The sequence below is a fragment of the Siniperca chuatsi genome, linkage group LG7 (genome assembly GCF_020085105.1).
Source record: "Siniperca chuatsi isolate FFG_IHB_CAS linkage group LG7, ASM2008510v1, whole genome shotgun sequence".
Classification (NCBI taxonomy): domain Eukaryota; kingdom Metazoa; phylum Chordata; class Actinopteri; order Centrarchiformes; family Sinipercidae; genus Siniperca; species Siniperca chuatsi.
In genome coordinates this window covers 4,345,788-4,365,677 of record NC_058048.1, presented here as the reverse complement: position 1 = coordinate 4,365,677, position 19,890 = coordinate 4,345,788, and the positions used below count along the sequence as shown (strand labels likewise).

General features: G+C 40.7%; 1 protein-coding gene across 1 annotated transcript in view; it reads left to right on the top strand.

Moving 5' to 3' along the window:
- The window catches only part of sorl1 (sortilin-related receptor, L(DLR class) A repeats containing), a 98,060-nt gene that overhangs the window by 53,688 nt on the left and 24,482 nt on the right, over positions 1 to 19,890 (top strand). The window contains exons 8-24 of the mRNA XM_044202093.1: positions 1,024 to 1,193; positions 2,991 to 3,183; positions 3,964 to 4,081; positions 7,970 to 8,043; positions 9,222 to 9,310; positions 10,016 to 10,194; positions 11,268 to 11,454; positions 12,833 to 12,961; positions 13,649 to 13,734; positions 15,456 to 15,628; positions 15,920 to 16,051; positions 16,645 to 16,736; positions 18,145 to 18,391; positions 18,558 to 18,696; positions 18,974 to 19,147; positions 19,286 to 19,399; positions 19,497 to 19,619. Coding sequence (XP_044058028.1) covers positions 1,024 to 1,193; positions 2,991 to 3,183; positions 3,964 to 4,081; positions 7,970 to 8,043; positions 9,222 to 9,310; positions 10,016 to 10,194; positions 11,268 to 11,454; positions 12,833 to 12,961; positions 13,649 to 13,734; positions 15,456 to 15,628; positions 15,920 to 16,051; positions 16,645 to 16,736; positions 18,145 to 18,391; positions 18,558 to 18,696; positions 18,974 to 19,147; positions 19,286 to 19,399; positions 19,497 to 19,619 — 2,419 coding nt within the window. The remainder of the gene's footprint in view (positions 1 to 1,023; positions 1,194 to 2,990; positions 3,184 to 3,963; positions 4,082 to 7,969; positions 8,044 to 9,221; positions 9,311 to 10,015; positions 10,195 to 11,267; positions 11,455 to 12,832; positions 12,962 to 13,648; positions 13,735 to 15,455; positions 15,629 to 15,919; positions 16,052 to 16,644; positions 16,737 to 18,144; positions 18,392 to 18,557; positions 18,697 to 18,973; positions 19,148 to 19,285; positions 19,400 to 19,496; positions 19,620 to 19,890) is intronic.

Sequence of the window (19,890 nt, the reverse complement as noted above, 5' to 3'; positions counted from 1 at the left end):
ACTCTTATCCTAAACCTCTTACTTTTTTCTGTGAGGTTTGCTCGTACGAGTGTTGCAAGTCAGATCCACCAAGCTCTCTTAACTGGACAGACTTGAAGTAAATCGCTCATTTCAGCCTGATGAATGCCACCTGTTCGTGTGGAGGTGCACGTTTCTGAGATGTGACCATTAACATAATCAACACCCCGACATGGCCATATAAGGCTGCCTGTCCCGCTCCGTTTTGTGGGCAGGTTTCATTCACAAAATGTCATGCAAGAGTAAAAGAAGAATTTCAGAGTGCGGAGCTTCAAGTCCTGCTGTCGGAAATCAACAGACAAAAAGATAACACGTTTAGCAGAGTCAGTAGTCACACTGGGGACCTGAAACACCGGGCTTCGCGGATAGAGTACCAAATGCGTATGTACTGAGGAAGTGGATCAGATGATTGACCGCTGAATCTTTTGTTTTCTTCTGTGGCCTAACGTTACCAGCAGAAACACTGCCAAGGTCAAGAATGCCTTCTTGCTCAAACATTTTTTGTGTTTGTGTGTGTTTGATTTGGGTCTGCAGTATATTGTAGAAATGGGATGAGAGCTTGTGCTTTTGCAAAACATGCAAATCTTTTAAGGCGTTAGACCCCAGAGTTAATCTGATTTGTCAAGATCATGGTCCCCAAATGATCACCAGAGTTTATAACCTTTGAAATTTGGCGATTGGATCATTCTCGAGCTAGAGATGAGTCAAAGTCAGTGTCATCACATCCCCAGTTCTGCTTCACTCCTGTCTGCGGATTACTTGAAATAAGCAAACTGCATATGAACAGTGTGGTTCCCATTTCTAAAAATATGTGACACGATCGACATCAAACTGATTTTTCTGGAAGATCCACCTATACTGCACTACACAATGTAAGTCCATGTTTCCATTGTGATATCCAGTCTTTTCACATTGTGTCCAGCCATGTATTGCATCCTCAGTCTAATCAGACAGTAGGCCAGTGAAGTAAAGATGACCTCCTCTCTCTCCCCCTTTTCCTAACAGGAGTACTACATAGCAGATGCGTCGGAGGACCAAGTGTTTGTGTGTGTGAACCACCTGAACAACGTCACACACCTCTACATCTCAGACACACAGGGCCTGGCCTTCTCTCTGTCACTGGAGAATGTTCTGTACTACAGTCCTGAGGGCTCCGGCAGCAACACACTGATCAGGTAGTGCGCACACATCTCATGCCAGCGATCACGTCTAGCTGTCCAGCCTTGAGTTCATGCAAACAAGTCCAGCTTCATGCAGATGGATGCTAAGGTAGACTGGGTCAATTACCAGGCCACACTTTTTGCTAACTAGTAAGGAAGACTCGCCTCCCTCACTACATATACAACTGTGCTGAATGCCAGGTCGTGTCAACGTGCAGGCTTGCAGTAGTCGTGCAGTAGTTCCCCTAGCAACCTCAGGAACTCTGGTTCCTATTACAAATGCCTGATGACACTGATAATCCAAAGGCTTTGCAAACACAGACGAGTAATGCTTCTTTATCTAATAAAAGACAATTTATTGATCTGACGCCACAGCTCTGTCTGACCTCTGAGTTCCGTATTCATTGTTTTTCTGCTCAGTCTTCTCCGTAATATATCACCAAGATCCTGTGTTGCTTTGGCAGAAGCAGTCACAGTGGTGACTCAGGTGTTTGCCTGCCAATGATGATTCTTTCTGTCTATCTGACACTGTGTCTCCTGTTAATGAAATTAGCTGTGGATCCCTGTGCCTTCTGTTTATATAAACATAAAGCATCCTATGCTGGACAGGTTGGTAAAAAATAAAGTGTGTGTTGTATGCATGCATGCAAGTAGTTTTCTTATATCATTTCTGGGTAATGACGTTCAAGCTCTCTGTTTACCTCTCTCTGCTGTGTGTAAAGTTGTCTTGTACAGCGGTAATTTCAAAAATGCTGATGCATTTAGTTTACCTGTGTTCACCCTCCAGTGTTCTCGAGCCAAGTGAACAAGAACAAGTACAGGGAAAGCAGCGATTTAAAAAAAAAATAAATAAATCTTTGCAAGAAATGAATCAGCTAAACGTTTTCTTAGCCAGAAAAGAGCCTGGAATTACCACACATTACATCTCTGTTCTAAAAGTAAATGGTGTTTTAAAGTGGTCATAATATGCTTTTTGGCTTTTTCCCTTTCCTTTATTGTGTTATATATCTTTTTTGTGCATGTAATAGGTTTGCAAAGTGAAAAAGCCCAAAGTCCACCCCAAAGGGAGTTACCCTCTCCCACAGAAAACACTGCTCCTGAAAACAGCTCGACTGTAGTCCAGCCTTTACTTCCGTAACGTATCTACATCACTATGTCACACGCGTCATAATGCAGTACACCTAAATATGAAATTAAAATAACGTTAAATTACCCTCCGTGCAGTCAATGGACACAAAGTTGTGATGTAGAGACAGTGCACAGTTAAAACGTTACCCTATGAAAGATAAATTAGTTACAAGTTAATAACTTGCCACTCTGACACGTCTTGCTCCAGGCTCGGCTGTGGAGCTGGTTCGGGTTGTTCTGCCTGTGTTTTGGTATCAGACTCGGGCTCGAACATGTCCGGCTGAACCGAAGCGGCTTTGTTTTGGATCACACTATGTTGCTCGTCTGGACCCGCCCTCCTCTGCTTCTGATTGGCTAGTAGTCCTTACCTAGGTACTGCGCGTGTGCAACTCCCAATAAAGATCGAATAGGAGTGAGATGCCTCACTCGGTAGCTGAAATGGAGCGTTCAAGACACAAGGTGAAGAGAGGCGCTGCAGCAATGTGCAGTATGAGAAAAATATGGTGTTACCATGTAAACCTATTCTGGTATGAACCTAAAAATGAGCATAATATGACCACTTTAATGAAAGTAAAACATTGCTCCTTCATTTGTCGTTGTTTCAGCTGTGGTACATAAAGCAAAACAAAAAGTGTTCCCCCCCCCTGACCCTGATGATGATGATGGAACCCCTCTGTGTTTTAGGTACTTTGCCAGTGAGCCTTTCGCAGACCTGCACCGTGTGGAGGGGCTGCGAGGAGTCTTCATTGCCACGCTCATCAACGGCTCGGTCAGCGAGGACAACATGCGATCCGTCATCACTTTCGACAAGGGAGGGACGTGGGAGCTGCTTCAGCCGCCTGCTGCCGACAGCCTGGGAGGAACTGTGGACTGCCAGGTACACCAACAAACCCCCGCCTTTCGGGATTCTAGATTTGTCTTTGCCGACATCAGAAATTCGTTCCTCATTGTCATCCATTATTATTATTATGGTGGATATGATGAAGTGTGTTATCTGATGCCCTTGTTAAGGTCTTATCTGTAGCACAGTATTTTGCACAGATGCAGATGTTTTCACCCAGCTGGGCCACCACAGAGAGTACATGACCTCTGCTGCCAAACGAGTTGAGACGAATGTGGTTTGGTTTTGCAGGTGTTTGACTGAGTCTTTGTGACCAAAACTATGGTTACATTACTGCATCTACACCAGTACACAAGTGATTAACCAGTTGGTTGAAAGAAAAAAATTTTTTATTCTGATAATTGAATAGTTTAAGTCAATGGCAAAAATGAAATTAATAAAAAATGAAACACTTTCTGCTTCCAGCTTCTCTCATGTGAGAATTTGTCTCTGTAAATGTAATATCTTTGTATTCTGCACTGTGGGTCACAAGGCTGGATTACAATTGGGGCAAAGCAGGCAATTGCCCCGGGACGCCAGAATAGGGTCAAACCTCTATTATACTGGAGGTGCCTAAAGTTTGATCTGTATTGAATTCTAATATCAGCCCAATATATTGGAAAACCAACATTTTTACCTTACTTTCTAATTCTAGTACTTATTTTTTCTGTCTAGTAGTTGACCCGAGTCTCATGATGTAACTGGACGGTAAAGCAGAAAACTGAAACCAACTAAACAACATCGTCTGACTTTCCACTCCTCTCCTCTCCCCTTCAGCTCAGTAAAGGTTGCTCTCTCCACCTCGCCCAGCGCTGGAGCCAGCTGTTCAACATCCAGCTGAGGAGGATGCCCATTTTATCCAAGGACTCTGCACCAGGACTCATCATGGCCACAGGTGGGACAACGAGCTGCAACATCAGTGATAAAGAAACTCAAAATGCAGAAAATTCTAGTTGTCATGGATAGTTTGATATGAGCACCAAACTTTTGTGCCTTGAACCTGTAATTGCATTTTTAACCCGTCCTGAAGCAGTTAAATGTCATTCCCACACCACTCGAATACTACTAGAGATCTCTGGAATATGTGTGATGGACAGAAAAAAATGCTTTATAAAACATTTCAGTAAGTTTGAGTGTATGTATGAGTATCTCTTCGGCAAGACAGATGAAGAGACTTTGGGTGCCTCCTGTTGGAGGATGGTCTCACTGACAGAGCTGGAGCCAGGCAAGCTTGTGTTATATTTCAGCAACTTCCTCTTGTTCTGATGACACAGATAAGTTTGCCCCTACACAGGAAACAAGCAATACAAACCTACAAGTCTCCCTCTGTGCTGCCGTGAGCTGCCTTTCTGTCTTTCTTAGTAAACGTCCACTTCCTGTATTGCCCCCAAACACAGGAAATACGTTTGCACCCTGCAGACAAGGTGCTAGAAACTTCTTGTTTAGTGTCTAAGTTTGTTGTCCCTCTCCGAACCTTAGCTGAAAATCAAAATAAAAAGTCACAAGTAATGGGAGAACTGTTTCAACATGTTGTAGGCAGATGAATTCATCAGAATGAAGTTGCGTGAGTTGCTCTGCTCTGCTGCTGAAGCAGAGTTTCAGCCTGCAGTTTGAAGCCTCTTTGCCTCGTCACAGCTGGTGGAAAGCCCTGATTTGTAGATACTCTCCAGTGTCTAGGAGACTGCTTCCCCTGCATCCAGCCAGTCCCTCTAATTAAATTCTTATTAGATAATGGGCATGGGGAAGGAGTGCAAGAGAGAGGAGGAGGAGGGAGGACTGGCAATCGCCAGTGCCATTCGCTTCGTTATCGCTCTCAGACAGATGGGCTAATTACTGCTGCAGCGCCCAGCGGGCACTCGACGGGTCAGACACACTCATGAGTACAGGCAGGCACATACATACGCAAACTGCACAGACGTGTTTACACACACAACAACTGAATAAACTGTTGTTTGAGATTATTATTTAAGAATTCTTAAAATTATTACAAATATATATATAAAAATGTATATTATGAGTATATAGCAGCGTATCGAGCAGCTTCAATTTCAAGGTTATTTGTCATTCCAACTATGACAAATACAGCTGACAAAACATCAAACATAAGACGAAACATAAGAACATAAGACGAAACATAAGAGCATAAGACGTAACGTAAGAACACCAGAAAATATAAAGAACACCAGAAAAAAAACAAAAAATGCCAGACAAAACATAAAATCATGACGACAAAACATAGAACCATCTGAAGTAAACAACCTGAATAAACAAAGCCAAAATGTGTCCGTATTATTGGGTATCAAAAAGAACCGAAAGCTGGCATCCAGTGTCTGGTCAGATTTGTAATCTTGTTTACTTTTTCTATGATCATGTAATTGCTGATTGAATTGAAAGTTTTGCCAGTTTTAGACGGTATTTAGCCTTTATTATTAAGTTTTTGTACAGGTGCTTTTCTTCAGACAACATTTAATATTTGCAACATTGGGCTTCTTTTGTTAAATGAAGAGACGGTTTTATAGAAAAATATGTATGTATTTCTCAAAGTAAGGCATCGATTCGTCCACTCAGGTTTTGTATTGGTATCCGAAAAATGTCAAGCGATGCCCAGCCCTACTCATTAAACGTTCCCAGAGCCCAAAGTAAATAAAATTGAAACAGAATTAAATGGATTATTTTCCAAATGTTCTAAAAAGTGTTCAATATATACATATATGATGTGGCAGCACTAGTGTAAAACTTAAAAGAAATTCTGACAGAGTCAGCCAGATTAATAATGATGAGGAGACACAATTTGACTTTGGTCAAATTCTACATAGGTATGCAAGAATTAGTTGACACTGTTGTTTTCTTATTTCTCCACTCTTCGTCACATTTTCATATCTGCACAATGACAGAGAGTCTTCTTTGGAACATTTGTTTATTGTCTCCAGTCTCTGGCTCCTTGTGTGATGATATTTAATGAGAATCATTAGCCAGTTTTACACAGAGACCGAGCATGAATTATATTAGAGGCATTGTTACAGCCCTCGACAGAGACACAGCAACCACGTTACTCCCATTTTAATCTGCGCCTCTTGAAGTCATTCACCCTGAAATGAGGTTTGATGAACAGGACTGGTGTCTGCAGATGTAAGCAGGTGTCTGTCTGCTCTTAAGTGTCAAAGGCAGACACTGCTGGTATTATGGAGGGATTCATACTGTAGATGGATATAATGTAGTGTGTGTGTGTGTGTGTGTGTGTGTGTGTGTGTGTGTGTGTTAATATTTCCCATGGTTACCATCTTACTGTAGCGTGTTGGCATGCAACCATTTGCTGATTAGCAATAAACGTACTGTACGTAATAAAGTACAGCTGAGGCTGATGAGAGTGTCATTAGGTTTGCAGATATTTGGGCATAAACCAAATAAATTTTGACCATCCTGTGGGGAACAGGGATGTCTGTACATAAAATTCACCAAAACCCATCCAGCAGTTGACATTTCAGTCTGGGCCGAAGCAGTGGGCCGACTGATATTACCATCCCTAGAGCCATGGCACTAGCATGGCTTATAAGGATATTGTCTCTTATCAAGATGTTATCAAATTAAAAGTATTTTGCAAGACTTTGAGATGTGATAAGATGTATTTAGTTATTTTAGATAGCATCATACATAGCACATAATTATTAAAAATTGTGTTTTTTCTTTATTGTGCCAAGGGAACTGAAAGAAGGTTCTGTGATTACTGGCAAAATATAGCTTACCCAAATTTCAGGCTGAATACTTAGAGAAAACTCTTATTGGAACAATGTAAAATGCTCACTCTAATAACTATAATCATTTTGTAGTCACTTTGTTTTAGCTATTCTTGCTGCATGGCTCTAGGCTTACGACATTAAAAGCACTACACAATTACGAAAAGTCTTTTTAGCCATCCTAAAGTAATGTGGCTCTAGAAAAGGCAGTCTCGGCCGGTCATTTGGTCCACCGCTTTGGTCCAGACTGAGATAGCTCAAGAAGTATTGGGTGGACTGCAGTGACATTTTGCACAGACATTCATGGATCCTACTCACTTCAGTGATCTCCTGACTTTTCCTCTAGCTCCCTAGCAGGTCAGTTTTCTTATTTATCCAGGGAAACATCTACTGGTTGCATTTGTACATTAGGTACACATATTCATGTTCCCTATGGGATGATTTGTAATAACTTTGGATATCATTAAATCTCACAAGAGCCATGCACCATCCAGTACTGCTAAACACATCTCTGAACACTTGCTCACAATGTGAAAAACACATTTGACAAAGGTTACCAAAGAGCTTTACTCTAACACCATCCTCACCCCCACTTACTTCACCATGACTGCTAAAACAAACTTTGGACCTCATCTTTTATCTATCTTACATTTTGGTTTGCTTTACAATGAGCATTATAGCCTCGCAAGTCCACTGGCATGGCTGTAGACTCTTAGTCCTATTAGTTTTCTGAAAGACAAATGAAAAAAATAGGAAGTTCAGTTTCCATTTCTGCATTAGTTTCTTTGTGAATCGCCTGAGCAGATCATTCCTGGTGATCTGCCTTACTAAATCACAACATACTGTCAAAGGAACGTGTTTGTCAGAGCATACAAAGGCCACATGCATGAAAAGGTACAGAATGCTATGGTTTGAGTTCTTGGGTTACAGATTTTCCATATGTGAAAGCAAAAACAGTGGCCACAAAAAGTCTGTAATATTCGGGGAAAACCCCTGTATATATGTGTGTGTGTGTGTGTGTAAAATGCCTTTTTGTCCTCTGATTGCAGGATCTGTAGGCAGGAACTTGGCCAACAAGCCTAATGTGTATGTATCCAGCAGCGCTGGAGCCCGGTGGAAGGAGGTCAGTACAAAATCTGACACAGTTGACAAGAAAAACACAGCTTGTAAAACGGAGTCACAAGCAGCTCGTCTGTCAAAGAGAGGTTTTAGCATGTAGCAATGAATTTCATTTCAGTGCCTGTGTATGTACCCAAGCAATATGGACCTTTCTGCACTTTTTGCTAGGACTGTCCTTCTCTGTAGTTCTTGAAAACACATCTAGAAATAGCTCAGTATGAGCATCAGTTCAAACTTTAACTTGCTTACGTTTCATGGGTACAGTACATTATTAATTGGTTTAATTTGATTATGATTTGGAGCAGAGGCCATGTTTTAAAGAAACAATTATTGCAATAGCTAATAACCTGTATCTCAAAGAATAACTTATCATTCATGGAAAGTATGAATGATAACCTGTGTCTCAAAGAATAACTTAGGACTTATTACCTTTTCATTCCAGAGAATGGTGGTTTCATTCTACTGGCCACTTGGGGGCACAATATTGATACATTTTCAAATTATAAAGTTTTATGGTAAACGTGTTAGCAAACAGTTTGTCACATCAGCAGCATCAGCATTCATTTAGAGTGGAATGAGGAATGTAATGCCAATAATCACTCTCCTTTTATCTCCGTTTTAGTCTCTACCAACTCCTGAGAAAAATATCTGGCTCGATAGCTGCTTAATGCACAACCAGGGTCACTAGTGGTAGCGGGTTTAGTTTGTCTGAGCTAAAAGGAGCTGAAAGACACTAAAATGCACCATAGAGCTCAAGAGCTGAGGGGAACTGCAGAGTCGGGTGATGATTCTCTGTGGGTTCGTCACTACAAGCGACCCCTTTCACATTACACTTAGTCATTCGACTCATTGTTGATATGAAAATTAGTGCAGCTTTAAATTATTTTAAACCTTGAAGATTCATAGACTGGTGTTTTCGGGCGGTCTTTAAATAGATGTTTGTGTTTTGCAAGACTTTAAAGACCTAATGAAGTGGACACTTCACTGTGTTCTGTCCCTCTCCAGCATCCAGTTATCAAATTAAGGAAATAAAGGTGCCATTTCATGAGGTCATTAAGGTGTCTTTAGATCTCCTCCTCCAGATAAATTATGACTTGTATTTACCCAAGTGTTAAATGACTTTTTATGGCCTATTATCTACATTATTTTCCGATGTTCACGAACGTGCTTTCTGTTGTCCAGGCACTGGCAGGTCCTCATTTCTACACCTGGGGCGACCATGGTGGCATCCTGATGGCTATTGCACAAGGAGGCGCCACCACACATCTAAAGTAAGTCCAAATGACCTGTTTAAATGTTCTTCCAAGACAGGAGAGAAAAAAAATCAGATTTGAGCTCAGAAGTGAAATCTGTCATTCAGTTGGTTCCACCTAAACAAAACCGTTTCAAACAAAAGACCCTGAGAGGCTGGTTTGTGACTGGAAGGCTTCCATTTGAAATCCCCAAACAACTTGAGGAAATCTGGAGAGTGAAACACATAAACGGATCCTGCCCAGTGGATGTGCTCATTAGTCATTAGGAGCAGATTGTGTGTTGTTGTAGAAGAAAGGCAAATAAACCTTTGCTCAGTAATCAGAGGTGTAATAAAACACCTCTCTGCCAACAGTAACATTGCAGCTATTCATATTCATGTGCAGCTGATATTAATGTGGAAACAGCTGACCTTGTTTACATGCAGTGAGACTTTCGTTTCCTTACCCTGATACTCAGTAATCTGGTTTTGCCTTCATTTAAACTAAAGTCAATATAACTGGATTAAATCACCCTATTAAAATGCCTGTTATACTCCCATATTACCCCCATATTAAATACGTGTTTTTTTAGATGATGATATCTTTCCTCTCTTGCTGTTGTTAAATCAAAGAATGAGTGGCTAGACTGCAGATTAAAGGAAATCAACAATACATGGGAAACAGCTGACACCTTTTTATTGCTTAATAAAATACTGGGTTAAATATTGGCCATGTCCCTGTCAGATTCAGCACCAATGAAGGCGAGAGGTGGACCGACTTTCAGTTCTCAGACAGGGAGGTGTACGTTTACCAGCTGCTGACTGAGCCCGGGGAGAAGAGCACCATCTTCACCATCTTTGGCTCCTACGCCGACCAGAGACACAGCTGGCTCATCCTGCAGGTCAACACCTCAGAAGTTCTGGGTAGGTTGGAGCGTGAGAGCGGGGAGAGGATAGAGAGCTTTTATGTTCGAGATCCTCAGTTCTTAGCAACAACAGCTCACAACAGCTATTTATAAGTTTGTACTTCAGCTGTAATACTCAGCAGAAGGTTTAATTTATGTGGAGTTCCTGAACTTTTGAACTTATTATTTTGTGACTGCTACATTAAATATAGTGTTAAATTATGCTTGTTAGGTAACACTACCTCACATCAATGGCAAAAAAAAAGGGAATAACACTGTGTGGCTAGTTTACATTGCATGGTAAGACATTTACATATGTCACTTTTAGTCTGTTGGCTAAATAAAGTCATGTTAGCTACAGTTGCTGCATAGCCTGTTGGCCATGTAGCAACTTTAGCTAACAAGGCCTAAAAGCAGCTGTTTGTTCGGGTTAACTGAGATGACTGGTGTCACTTGGTTACACTTGTCTTTGAGAAGACACTACAACTAAAAGAACAAGAGTTTACAGTCACACTTTCATAAAATTGAGAATAAATGTCTTTTTTAGAACGTATCGTTAGCATAAGTCTTGTAGCAGCCAACAGAAAAAAAGAGAAGGAAGAAAATCATTACGTTACTATGCAGAAGTCCGGAACAAATGCAGCTCAAATTTAGAAGATTGATTGATTTGCTAATAATTAGTTGTAAATCAAGTTTTTAATGGGGTACTTAGGTAGGTATAAGGTTTGTAATCTCTAATCGACGCTAAGTATTATGCTAAGTAAAAACACACTTGCGTAAAAGCTAAAGACTTAGTGAAATGTCGAAGCACACAAAAATACGACCTACTGTAGTTAAAGGAGCTGCAATCATAATAGTTACCTCACACTTGGTAGCCATGATGCTAGCAGTATGATGGAAGTGTGTAGCAGAAGTTGCTGTGGAAATGATGCCTAAATCTATACTAGCTGGGTTAGAAAAGGAGAGAAATACATGTAATTTCAGGTGCTTTCAAGAGCTGTGAACGATTATATTAAGGCTTCTCCTCTACAGGGCTAGAGGAGAACCAAACGGAAGACTGGTTGACAAATGGACCTTATTTTTTTTCTCCAGGTGTGCCGTGTTCTGAGGCTGACTACAAGCGCTGGTCTCCATCAGATGAGCATGGTAACGAGTGTCTGTTGGGCCGAGAGATAACGTTTAAGAGACGAGCTCCCCACGCTACATGTTTTAACGGGGAGGACTTTGACCGGCCCGTCACCATCTCTAACTGCTCCTGCACACGCCAGGACTACGAATGGTTCGAGACCCACACGTGCACAAAACGTTCATATTCGTCAAGTGTTCAGCAGCTTCTAAAGCTCAATTTTCAACTTAGAATGAGCTAATCTTACACTGTTTTGTCTACATAAAATACCTCATAATAACAGAAATGTTGAAATCTAAATGCAGAACTACTTCACTTATGTATAGCGTGGATTCAGTATTATGTGTTCTTTTGCTGTGACATTACAGAGAGAGCTCAGGTGTGTCCTATTTCCTTTGATCATCCATGACATGCCTCAAACTGAATCCAGAGTCCATCTGTGACAAATGAATTTGATGGAATATGTTCATTTTTTTTAAACACAAAACTAATTGTCACCCTTTGTGCAGACCAAACTGTAAATTTCTTTACATCTATAGCCATTTCATATTCACTTTAACTTCTATTTGCAAGTCACAAGTGAAAAGGGTTTTTTTTCCTTTTATTTGTTGGGTACATATTTTCATTTATATATTTATATTTAGCTTCACAAATCTGTCCATACAATTATTATTATTACTACTACTAATGCACCAATATATTCGCCTTGTTGACTGCTATCGGCCTATCAGGAAATAGGATGACATTCACTGATGGCAGTGGCCAATATTTATCTGTTGTGTCGCAATAATTCTGCACTTTTCCTGTAGGCTTTACGGAGCAGTTATTTTTCAAAATAAGAATCTTTTTCATCTGAAAGGTTATATTAAAGGTTGTTTCATGAATTTGTATGATTGAATTTATGCTCATTCAAAGATAGTGTAATGAAGGGCTGAATGACGTTAAAACAGTTCAGTTATGTTTTTATAATGAAGATATCTTGGTTTCCCTGGCCCGAATAAATAACAACAAAAACAAAATAAGCAACGACAAAAAAACATCGGCATTGGCATTTGGCCAAATTTTTATTTTAAACTTTGTATCTATATCGGCCCAGAATGTCACAATCGGTGCATCCCTACTACTAATACTTTTACTATACTACTAATTTGAATTGGTAAATAGCTCTTTAGGCAAACCCTCCCACACCACATTGGAATGACTTCGCTAAAAAGACCTAAGAGTTAAAAATAAAAATCTATATTCATTAGCTTTAGTGTGAGTGGGGCTTCTCGGAGGTAGATGGCACTGGCTGGCTGATATCTGACTCAAATTTAATTTCAATACCGGCAAAGCAATACATTGGTTTAAGCCTACTCGGCACATTTTTATTGCTCCTGGAGCTCCCATCACAACTCATAATGAGTCTGTTTTAAAATGCACATCAGGTGCTGCCATTAATCACAGGGTAGAGGCTAACTGGCTGTTTTTTTTCTGTCCCTGTGTTTCCTCTCCCAACCTGTCCACCTCCTCCTCCTCCTCCTCCTTCCAGTGACTACGGCTTCAAGCTGAGTGAAGACTTGTCTCTGCAGGTGTGTGTGCCTGACCCTGAGTTCTTAGGCGACCTCTATGCTCCCCCAGTGCCATGTCCTGTCGGCACCACCTACCGCCGCAGCAAAGGGTAAGCTGCTATTATCTGACTTTACAGTGCAGAAATGTGCGTCCTGGGATTACTTTGTGTGGTTTATTAGCATAATGTTGGCATCTGCAGCACTAGTGGATTCACATGTACATGAGTTTTCATATGGTCAGCTTTTTTCTTTTTTCCTTTTATTGCCCCTTTTGTCAGGTTTTGTCAGATATTGTCAAGTCGTGGACCTCTCCCTGCTGCCATGCCTTGGGGCCCCATGGACTCTAATTTGACCAAATCTAGATCCATGGACCCTATGTGGCAAATTGTATTATTTATTTTTGTCATAAAACTATAGTACTGTACATGGCAAGATAACAGAGGTGAGAGTGAAACCTGAGCTTGAAGTAAAAAATCGAATTCCCTTGTTTGATAAATCCCAATGATCTGTTCTTTGTTTTTCATTTGAACCTTTGTGGTTTGTTGTGTCGCATTGTGGACAATGCACATGAGCTCAAATTTGAACCCCTGACCTGGTGCTTATAATAATTAGGACCTACAGTCCTCACCTTTTACTAGTGTCATTAATTGTCATTACCTGAGAATTCCCCAGAATGCAAACCAGCCTTTGTTCTCTTTGGTTTATCACTGCTATGGAGAGAACGGCTGTTGCTGTCACTCGATGTGTTTGGTGAGAGCACCACCAAGTGTCGAAAATTCTTTCTGTTCCTGCTGCAGCTACAGGAAGGTACCAGGCGACAGCTGTAGTGGAGGAGATGTGGAGTCCAGACTGGATGGAGAGATGCTGCCTTGTCCCGTCGGAGGTAAACCTGCACTTTATTAAATCTATGCAGGGGTACAGTTTGTACAAAACCATAATATTTTCTGTGAGTTCTGTGAGTTGTATGATATTGAAACATACAAAATTAGCTTTTGGCTTAGCCTGTTTTCCTTATGTTCACTGGATGTGTAGGGATTGGGTGAGGTTTACCAGAATCACAGGAATTGGTCCCTTTTGCCCAAATCATTTTACCATTTCGAGTTTATCATTGAGGTTTTCCTGATCGTGTATAGTTTAGATCCCTGACCTTTTTTAACTGAACACTGGGTGATGAAAGTGAATCCCATAATATCCTATGTACCAAAGTACTGCAGGTTAGAATCCAACTAAAATTGAGTTTCAGTTTTATACTAAAAGTGAAAATCCTAGAGATGACAAAAATAACAATGCAAAATTAAAAAACAGAGGTTAAAATCATTTTAAACGTGCTGTAGGACGAAGATGCCGTTTTAACCAAGAAACTGGATACATATTTATCAAACTGCTAAAAATGACATTTTGGACTTACCTGAAAGGAAAAACTCTCAAACTCTCTCTTTACTCTCAAACCTCGAGAATCAAAGCTTTTGTTTTTCTTCAATTCATTTTGTACAATTTCTTCATTCATTGTTTCAATTTCTTTTGACTCAAATGTTCGGTCTCTTACGTTGTTTAGCTGTGTGCGACATTCACTGCCACTAAATGTCACACTAGAGCACCAGCATCACAAATGGGTCTATAATTCAGAATATGCTCGCTTCAGCCTATCATTTGCAGCTGCTAATTTCTTGTAAACTGTAAAATGGGTTAAATATTGCACACATTTGATAATGCTATGCCAGTTCTTAATTCTGATTAACAGTATGTTCTGATGTACCTCCTCTACCAGCCGCAGAATTTCCCTCCTTCTCCTGTCAGGTTTTCTTTTTGTTTCCATTTCAGCTAATTGCCTATTATTTCATCTTTATTAATATATTTATATGTTATAAATATATTAGATAGTTGTGAATTTCACATGTTAATGAAGATATATAAGACTTAAAATCACATGTTTTTGCAGAATAACATTACTGAGTGCAGTGTAAGGATTTTTAAAAAGAATGGACAATGGGGCAGATGTACTGTAAGTCCTTGTCTCTCACTGGCTATTCCTGCTCTGAGCATACATTTGATTGAACGTGATCACTTGAGAACTGTTCTTAAACGTTACTCCTACACTTCACTGTAAGTAGAAGTCGCTTGATAAATGTGTCTTATTCTTCACTGTCAGAAATAACTTTTTTATTCCTAAGTTGGCTCTTTAAAGCATTCTTATGTGTAACTCTTGACTCCTGAGCTCCATAAGTTAGGAACCCTATATCTTAGAAAAAATGAATTTCTGCTATTGAGGTGTTTGGGAGGATGACGATTGGATGGCTCTCTGGTTGAGAGAGTAAATCTGTGAATTAGTCTGAAAATAAGACATAAAATGATGTGGAAGATTTCCCTCTCTGAATTGTATCCGTTATATAGAACATATTTGAAAAACATTAATATCATAAAATAAAACTAGTTGAAATCTCTGCAATAATATATATTTTTTCCAAGCTTGGTTTACTACACAGGTTAATACACTCATAATTATGTCAGTACTTCTCCCACAAACAGTGTCATGAGATTGGTATGTAGGCCAAATGTGTATCTAAGTGTCTTTTCCTATCAGTCATGTCTCCTGTGCTCTTTCAGAGAGTAACGAGTTCATCCTGTACGCGGTGAGGAACTCCATCCATCGCTACGACCTGGCCACAGGCACAGATCAGGCCCTGCCTCTGGCCGGCCTCAGGGAGGCGGTGGCTCTGGACTTCGACTATGACAGGAACTGCCTGTACTGGGCTGACATCTCACTGGACACCATACAGGTCAGTGTGGAATTCCACTGGGAGGTAACCAGAGCAACTGCAGATTTTCAGATCAGAGTGGTTCAAGTGTATGTTGATATGAGTGCAGAGACTCAAGAGGAGCTTGTTGATTATACACAGTTTTGTTAAACTGTCATCCTGCCAAGCAGGAATCTTTGCTCGCTTGTGAAATGATGTAACTGTAACTGCAGCATTATGCACCACAATAGTCTCATTTGTTATTCAGTATGTTTACCAAGGTACCACGATGTCCTACTAATGTTAACCTTCAGCTTCTCCTTTCTGCTGCAGCGTCTGTGTCTGAACGGCAGTACAGGTCAGGAGGTTATAGTAAGGAAAGATCTGCAGAATGTGGAGGCTCTGACCTTTGACCCCATCAGTAGACTGCTGTACTGGGTTGACGCTGGGGCGCAGAAAATTGAGGTATAGAAGTGTTGTGTGTGTGTGTGTTTGTATATGGGATTAACACTGTTAAAAGACAGGTAGTGTATAGGACTCAGGACGCCACCAATCTAGATATGTTTACTGCTGTAGACACATCCGGGGACATCCTGTTCTTTAAATGTGGTTTAACTAAGCCAGACTTACATGTTGTTATCGGGCTGAAATTATCCTGTTAATTCTCATACAGCTAATTTGGTTCTTTGAAAGCAGTTAGAGAATTAATTTGTTAATAACAGATGTTGCGTTATGAGTTTGTTTAGTTTAACATTGTGTCCCACGCTGTTTCCATTGTTTTCCACATTTACTTATTGCTGTTTATACAGATTGAGCCCATCCTTGAATCTATGTACAAGTAGGTTGTGTTAATGGGAGTTGCACGTAGACATCTTACTCTTAAAATAGTTTGTTCTGAATTTAAAAACGATTCTTGATCTACAGTTTTTCCACCCAAACCTATAACCTGATAGCATTTATTGAATTAGTTAATATAGTTCTGCCATCCAAAGATTATCAGATGTCTCAAACTGAAATTGAAGAACCTCTGAAAGGTTTCGCTGTTGTTGCGTTTGAAGGTGTCTAACCCTGAAGGCGACCTGCGTCACACTCTGCTCAACTCTTCTATCCTGGAACATCCCAGAGCTCTGGTTCTGCTGCCTGGAGAGAGGTAACCCACATACACACACATGCACACATTTGTAATTCTCTATCTATGAGGACCCTCTTACCCTTAACCTTAACATAAAGGCACAATCTGCAATCCAAATGTATACATATGTATTTATATATACAGTATATACTGTATATACATATGTGTGTGTATGCTGCATCACCAGACACCAAACACAGGGTTAAAACCTGCTATCACTCTAAAGCTCCGTCTTTAATTTAAGAAACCAGCATCATTTAAGTAAATGATTTCTGAGGCTGTCAAACGTTTGTTTACACCAGCACATGAGCAAAATGCAGATTTTTTTAATCTAAAAGTCAAACGACAATAAACACTGCATGCGTATCAATCACATTGTTGTGAAAATTATGAATAGAGGGACGACTGTGGCTTAGAGGTAGAGCGGGTCGTCCACCAATCGGATGATCGGCCGAGATCGGCTGGGCTTCCCCCAGCCCACATGTCGAAGTGTCCTTGGGCAAGACACTGAACCCCGAGGGCTGTGCCTTCGGTGTGTGAGTGTGTGTGAATGATTCGTTTCTTTCAACTGATGAGCAGTTCTGCCATCAGTGTATGAATGTGTGTGAATGGGGTGAATGTGATATGTAGTTGAAGCGCTTTGAGTAGTCAGAAAGACTAGAAAGGCGCTATATAAGTACAGTCCATTTACAATCCATTTACCATGACCAGACAAGATATCCACACTTTCCAAAAATGTCCTCACACTCAAATATCTGAAGACTTCTCTCTTCAGCTGTTCCAAATAAAGGCAAACCCCCCCCCAAAAAAGAATCTGAAACTCACTCACTCACTCACATGCACCATAACAAAGAGTTGGTTCCACTTCTGCAAACGTGGTTCTGCTTGTATTTAAGATGAGTGCAGCTGAACAACAGTGTTATTTGTTTTCTCGTTTCTTTTTGACTTTGTTTTTCCCTTATTCCCTTTCTGATTTGGTCAGAAAATGAATTTATTTCTGCGTCACTGCACTCGCTTCCTCTTTCTCTCCTGTCTGGTCTCTCTTATTAGGGGCAAATAAGGCCATTTTTGTAGCCAGTCTCTCTATTTGTAAGGAAGGAGGCACCTTAGACCAAGCAGGGTGGAATTATCTGACATTGGTACAACCTTTGATCAGATATTTGATGAATCTCCATGATAAAATATTACATAAATTACCTAATTCCTTTTACTACTTGTAGGAGCTGCGTTTTGTTTTAGCCTTGTGTCACAAAGTGCAACCTTGGCAAATGTTTTTATTACAATAGACAAACAGGTTAAAGTGTTAATGCTTAGCTCATTAGATGTGTTTTTTTCCATAATGACAATTAAACAATACACCAATTTTACATTAAGTTAAGTTTTAGTGAAAAATCCCAGTTGAATTCACACTGTACACGTCCCACAGTCTGATGTTCTGGACTGACTGGGGAGACCGAGCAGCTGGTGTTTACCGGAGCTACATGGATGGGACCAATGTGTCCTGCATCGTGTCCGAGGGCGTCCGCTGGCCCAATGGGATCACAGCTGACGACCACTGGCTGTACTGGACTGAAGCGTACAGCGACCGCATCGAGAGGGCCGACTTCACCGGGGGCCAGAGGAGCGTTCTCATGGAGGGGCTGCCCCACCCGTACGCCATTGCTGTCTTCAAGGTGAGACTGTATATACAATAGATGTACAACGTGAAAAATGCCTGTCTTCAAACTTTTCTCCAGTCTTGAATCAGAAAAGGGTTGGATTAGATTTTAAAATAAGTTGATTGTGTAAGTCTTCACTAATAAGGAGTTTTCACAAGCTTGTGTTGGATGCTGTTTTCAGAATGACCTGTACTGGGACGACTGGTCCAGAATGGGGATATTCAAAGCTCCAAAAGCTGGTTCCCAGAGCAATGAGCTCATTGTTGGCAGACTAACCGGAGTCATGGACCTCAAGATCTTCTATAAGGGGAAGAACAGGGGTGAGGAACAGAGTGGAGTATTGTCCAAGTTTGAAAGCTTAGCAGAAATAGTGAGAAATGAATCAATGAGATATTATTTTAAGTGACTGGGTCTGTTTTAGACTTTAGATTTCAGTTTCAGGCACAAAGTTAAAAACAAACACTATACACTTATAAAACAAATAGTAGATTACAGGTAGAAATTACCCGTCAGGATTACTGCCTGGAGAGTTTCAAAACTAATTTAAACTATACTGTATTAATGGTCAAACTGAGGTCCGGATCTCTTGTCCACCAGGCCATAATGCCTGTGCCGACCAGCCATGCAGCCTGCTGTGTCTGCCTCAGCCCGGCCACCGACACACCTGTGTCTGCCCAGACAGTTCCCCGACTGTAACCATGCCCAATGGAGAGCTGCAGTGCCAGTGTCCCACAGGCTACCAGCTCCAAAACGACTCCTGCGTCAAGACTGGTGAGACAAAAGCACCATCCTGATGATGATCTTGTGCTGTAAGATAAATTATCTTGTCTCTGTTGGACATGAGGCCTTAGTTTCAGGGCGGACTGATCAATAAGTAGTTGCATGTGATCCTTTCTTTCCTCCAATCAGAGCACAGCTGTTTGCCCAACCAGTACCGTTGCTCTAACGGCCGCTGCATCAGCAGCATCTGGAAGTGTGACAGCGACAATGACTGCGGAGACATGAGTGATGAACAGGAATGTCGTAAGTATTAAGCCACATCACTTTTCTCATTATGTAGATTAATGCACAAGCTGGTTCTACATAAAGATGTCCTTGTTTGTCTCCTGTCCACTTTCAGCCACTACGACCTGTGACCCATCCAACCAGTTCCGCTGCGTGGCCTCGGGTTCCTGCATCCCCCTGGCCTTCAAATGTGACCATGAAGATGACTGCGGAGACAACAGTGATGAGGACCACTGTGGTAAGAGATGATGATAAGCAACAGAATGAAAAGGAACATTTTACATATATAACATTATTTGAAAATATTCCATCAGTTCAATTGGGCTTTATTGGCATGGGAAACAGTGCTATTCGAATATATACAGTTCTATTCGAATATATGCAGATAATATAGTAATAATAATAATGTGTATATATGTATATGTGTGTGTATGTATATGTGTATATATGTATGTGTATGTATATATATGTGTGTGTGTATGTATGTATACATGTGTGTGTATATGTAT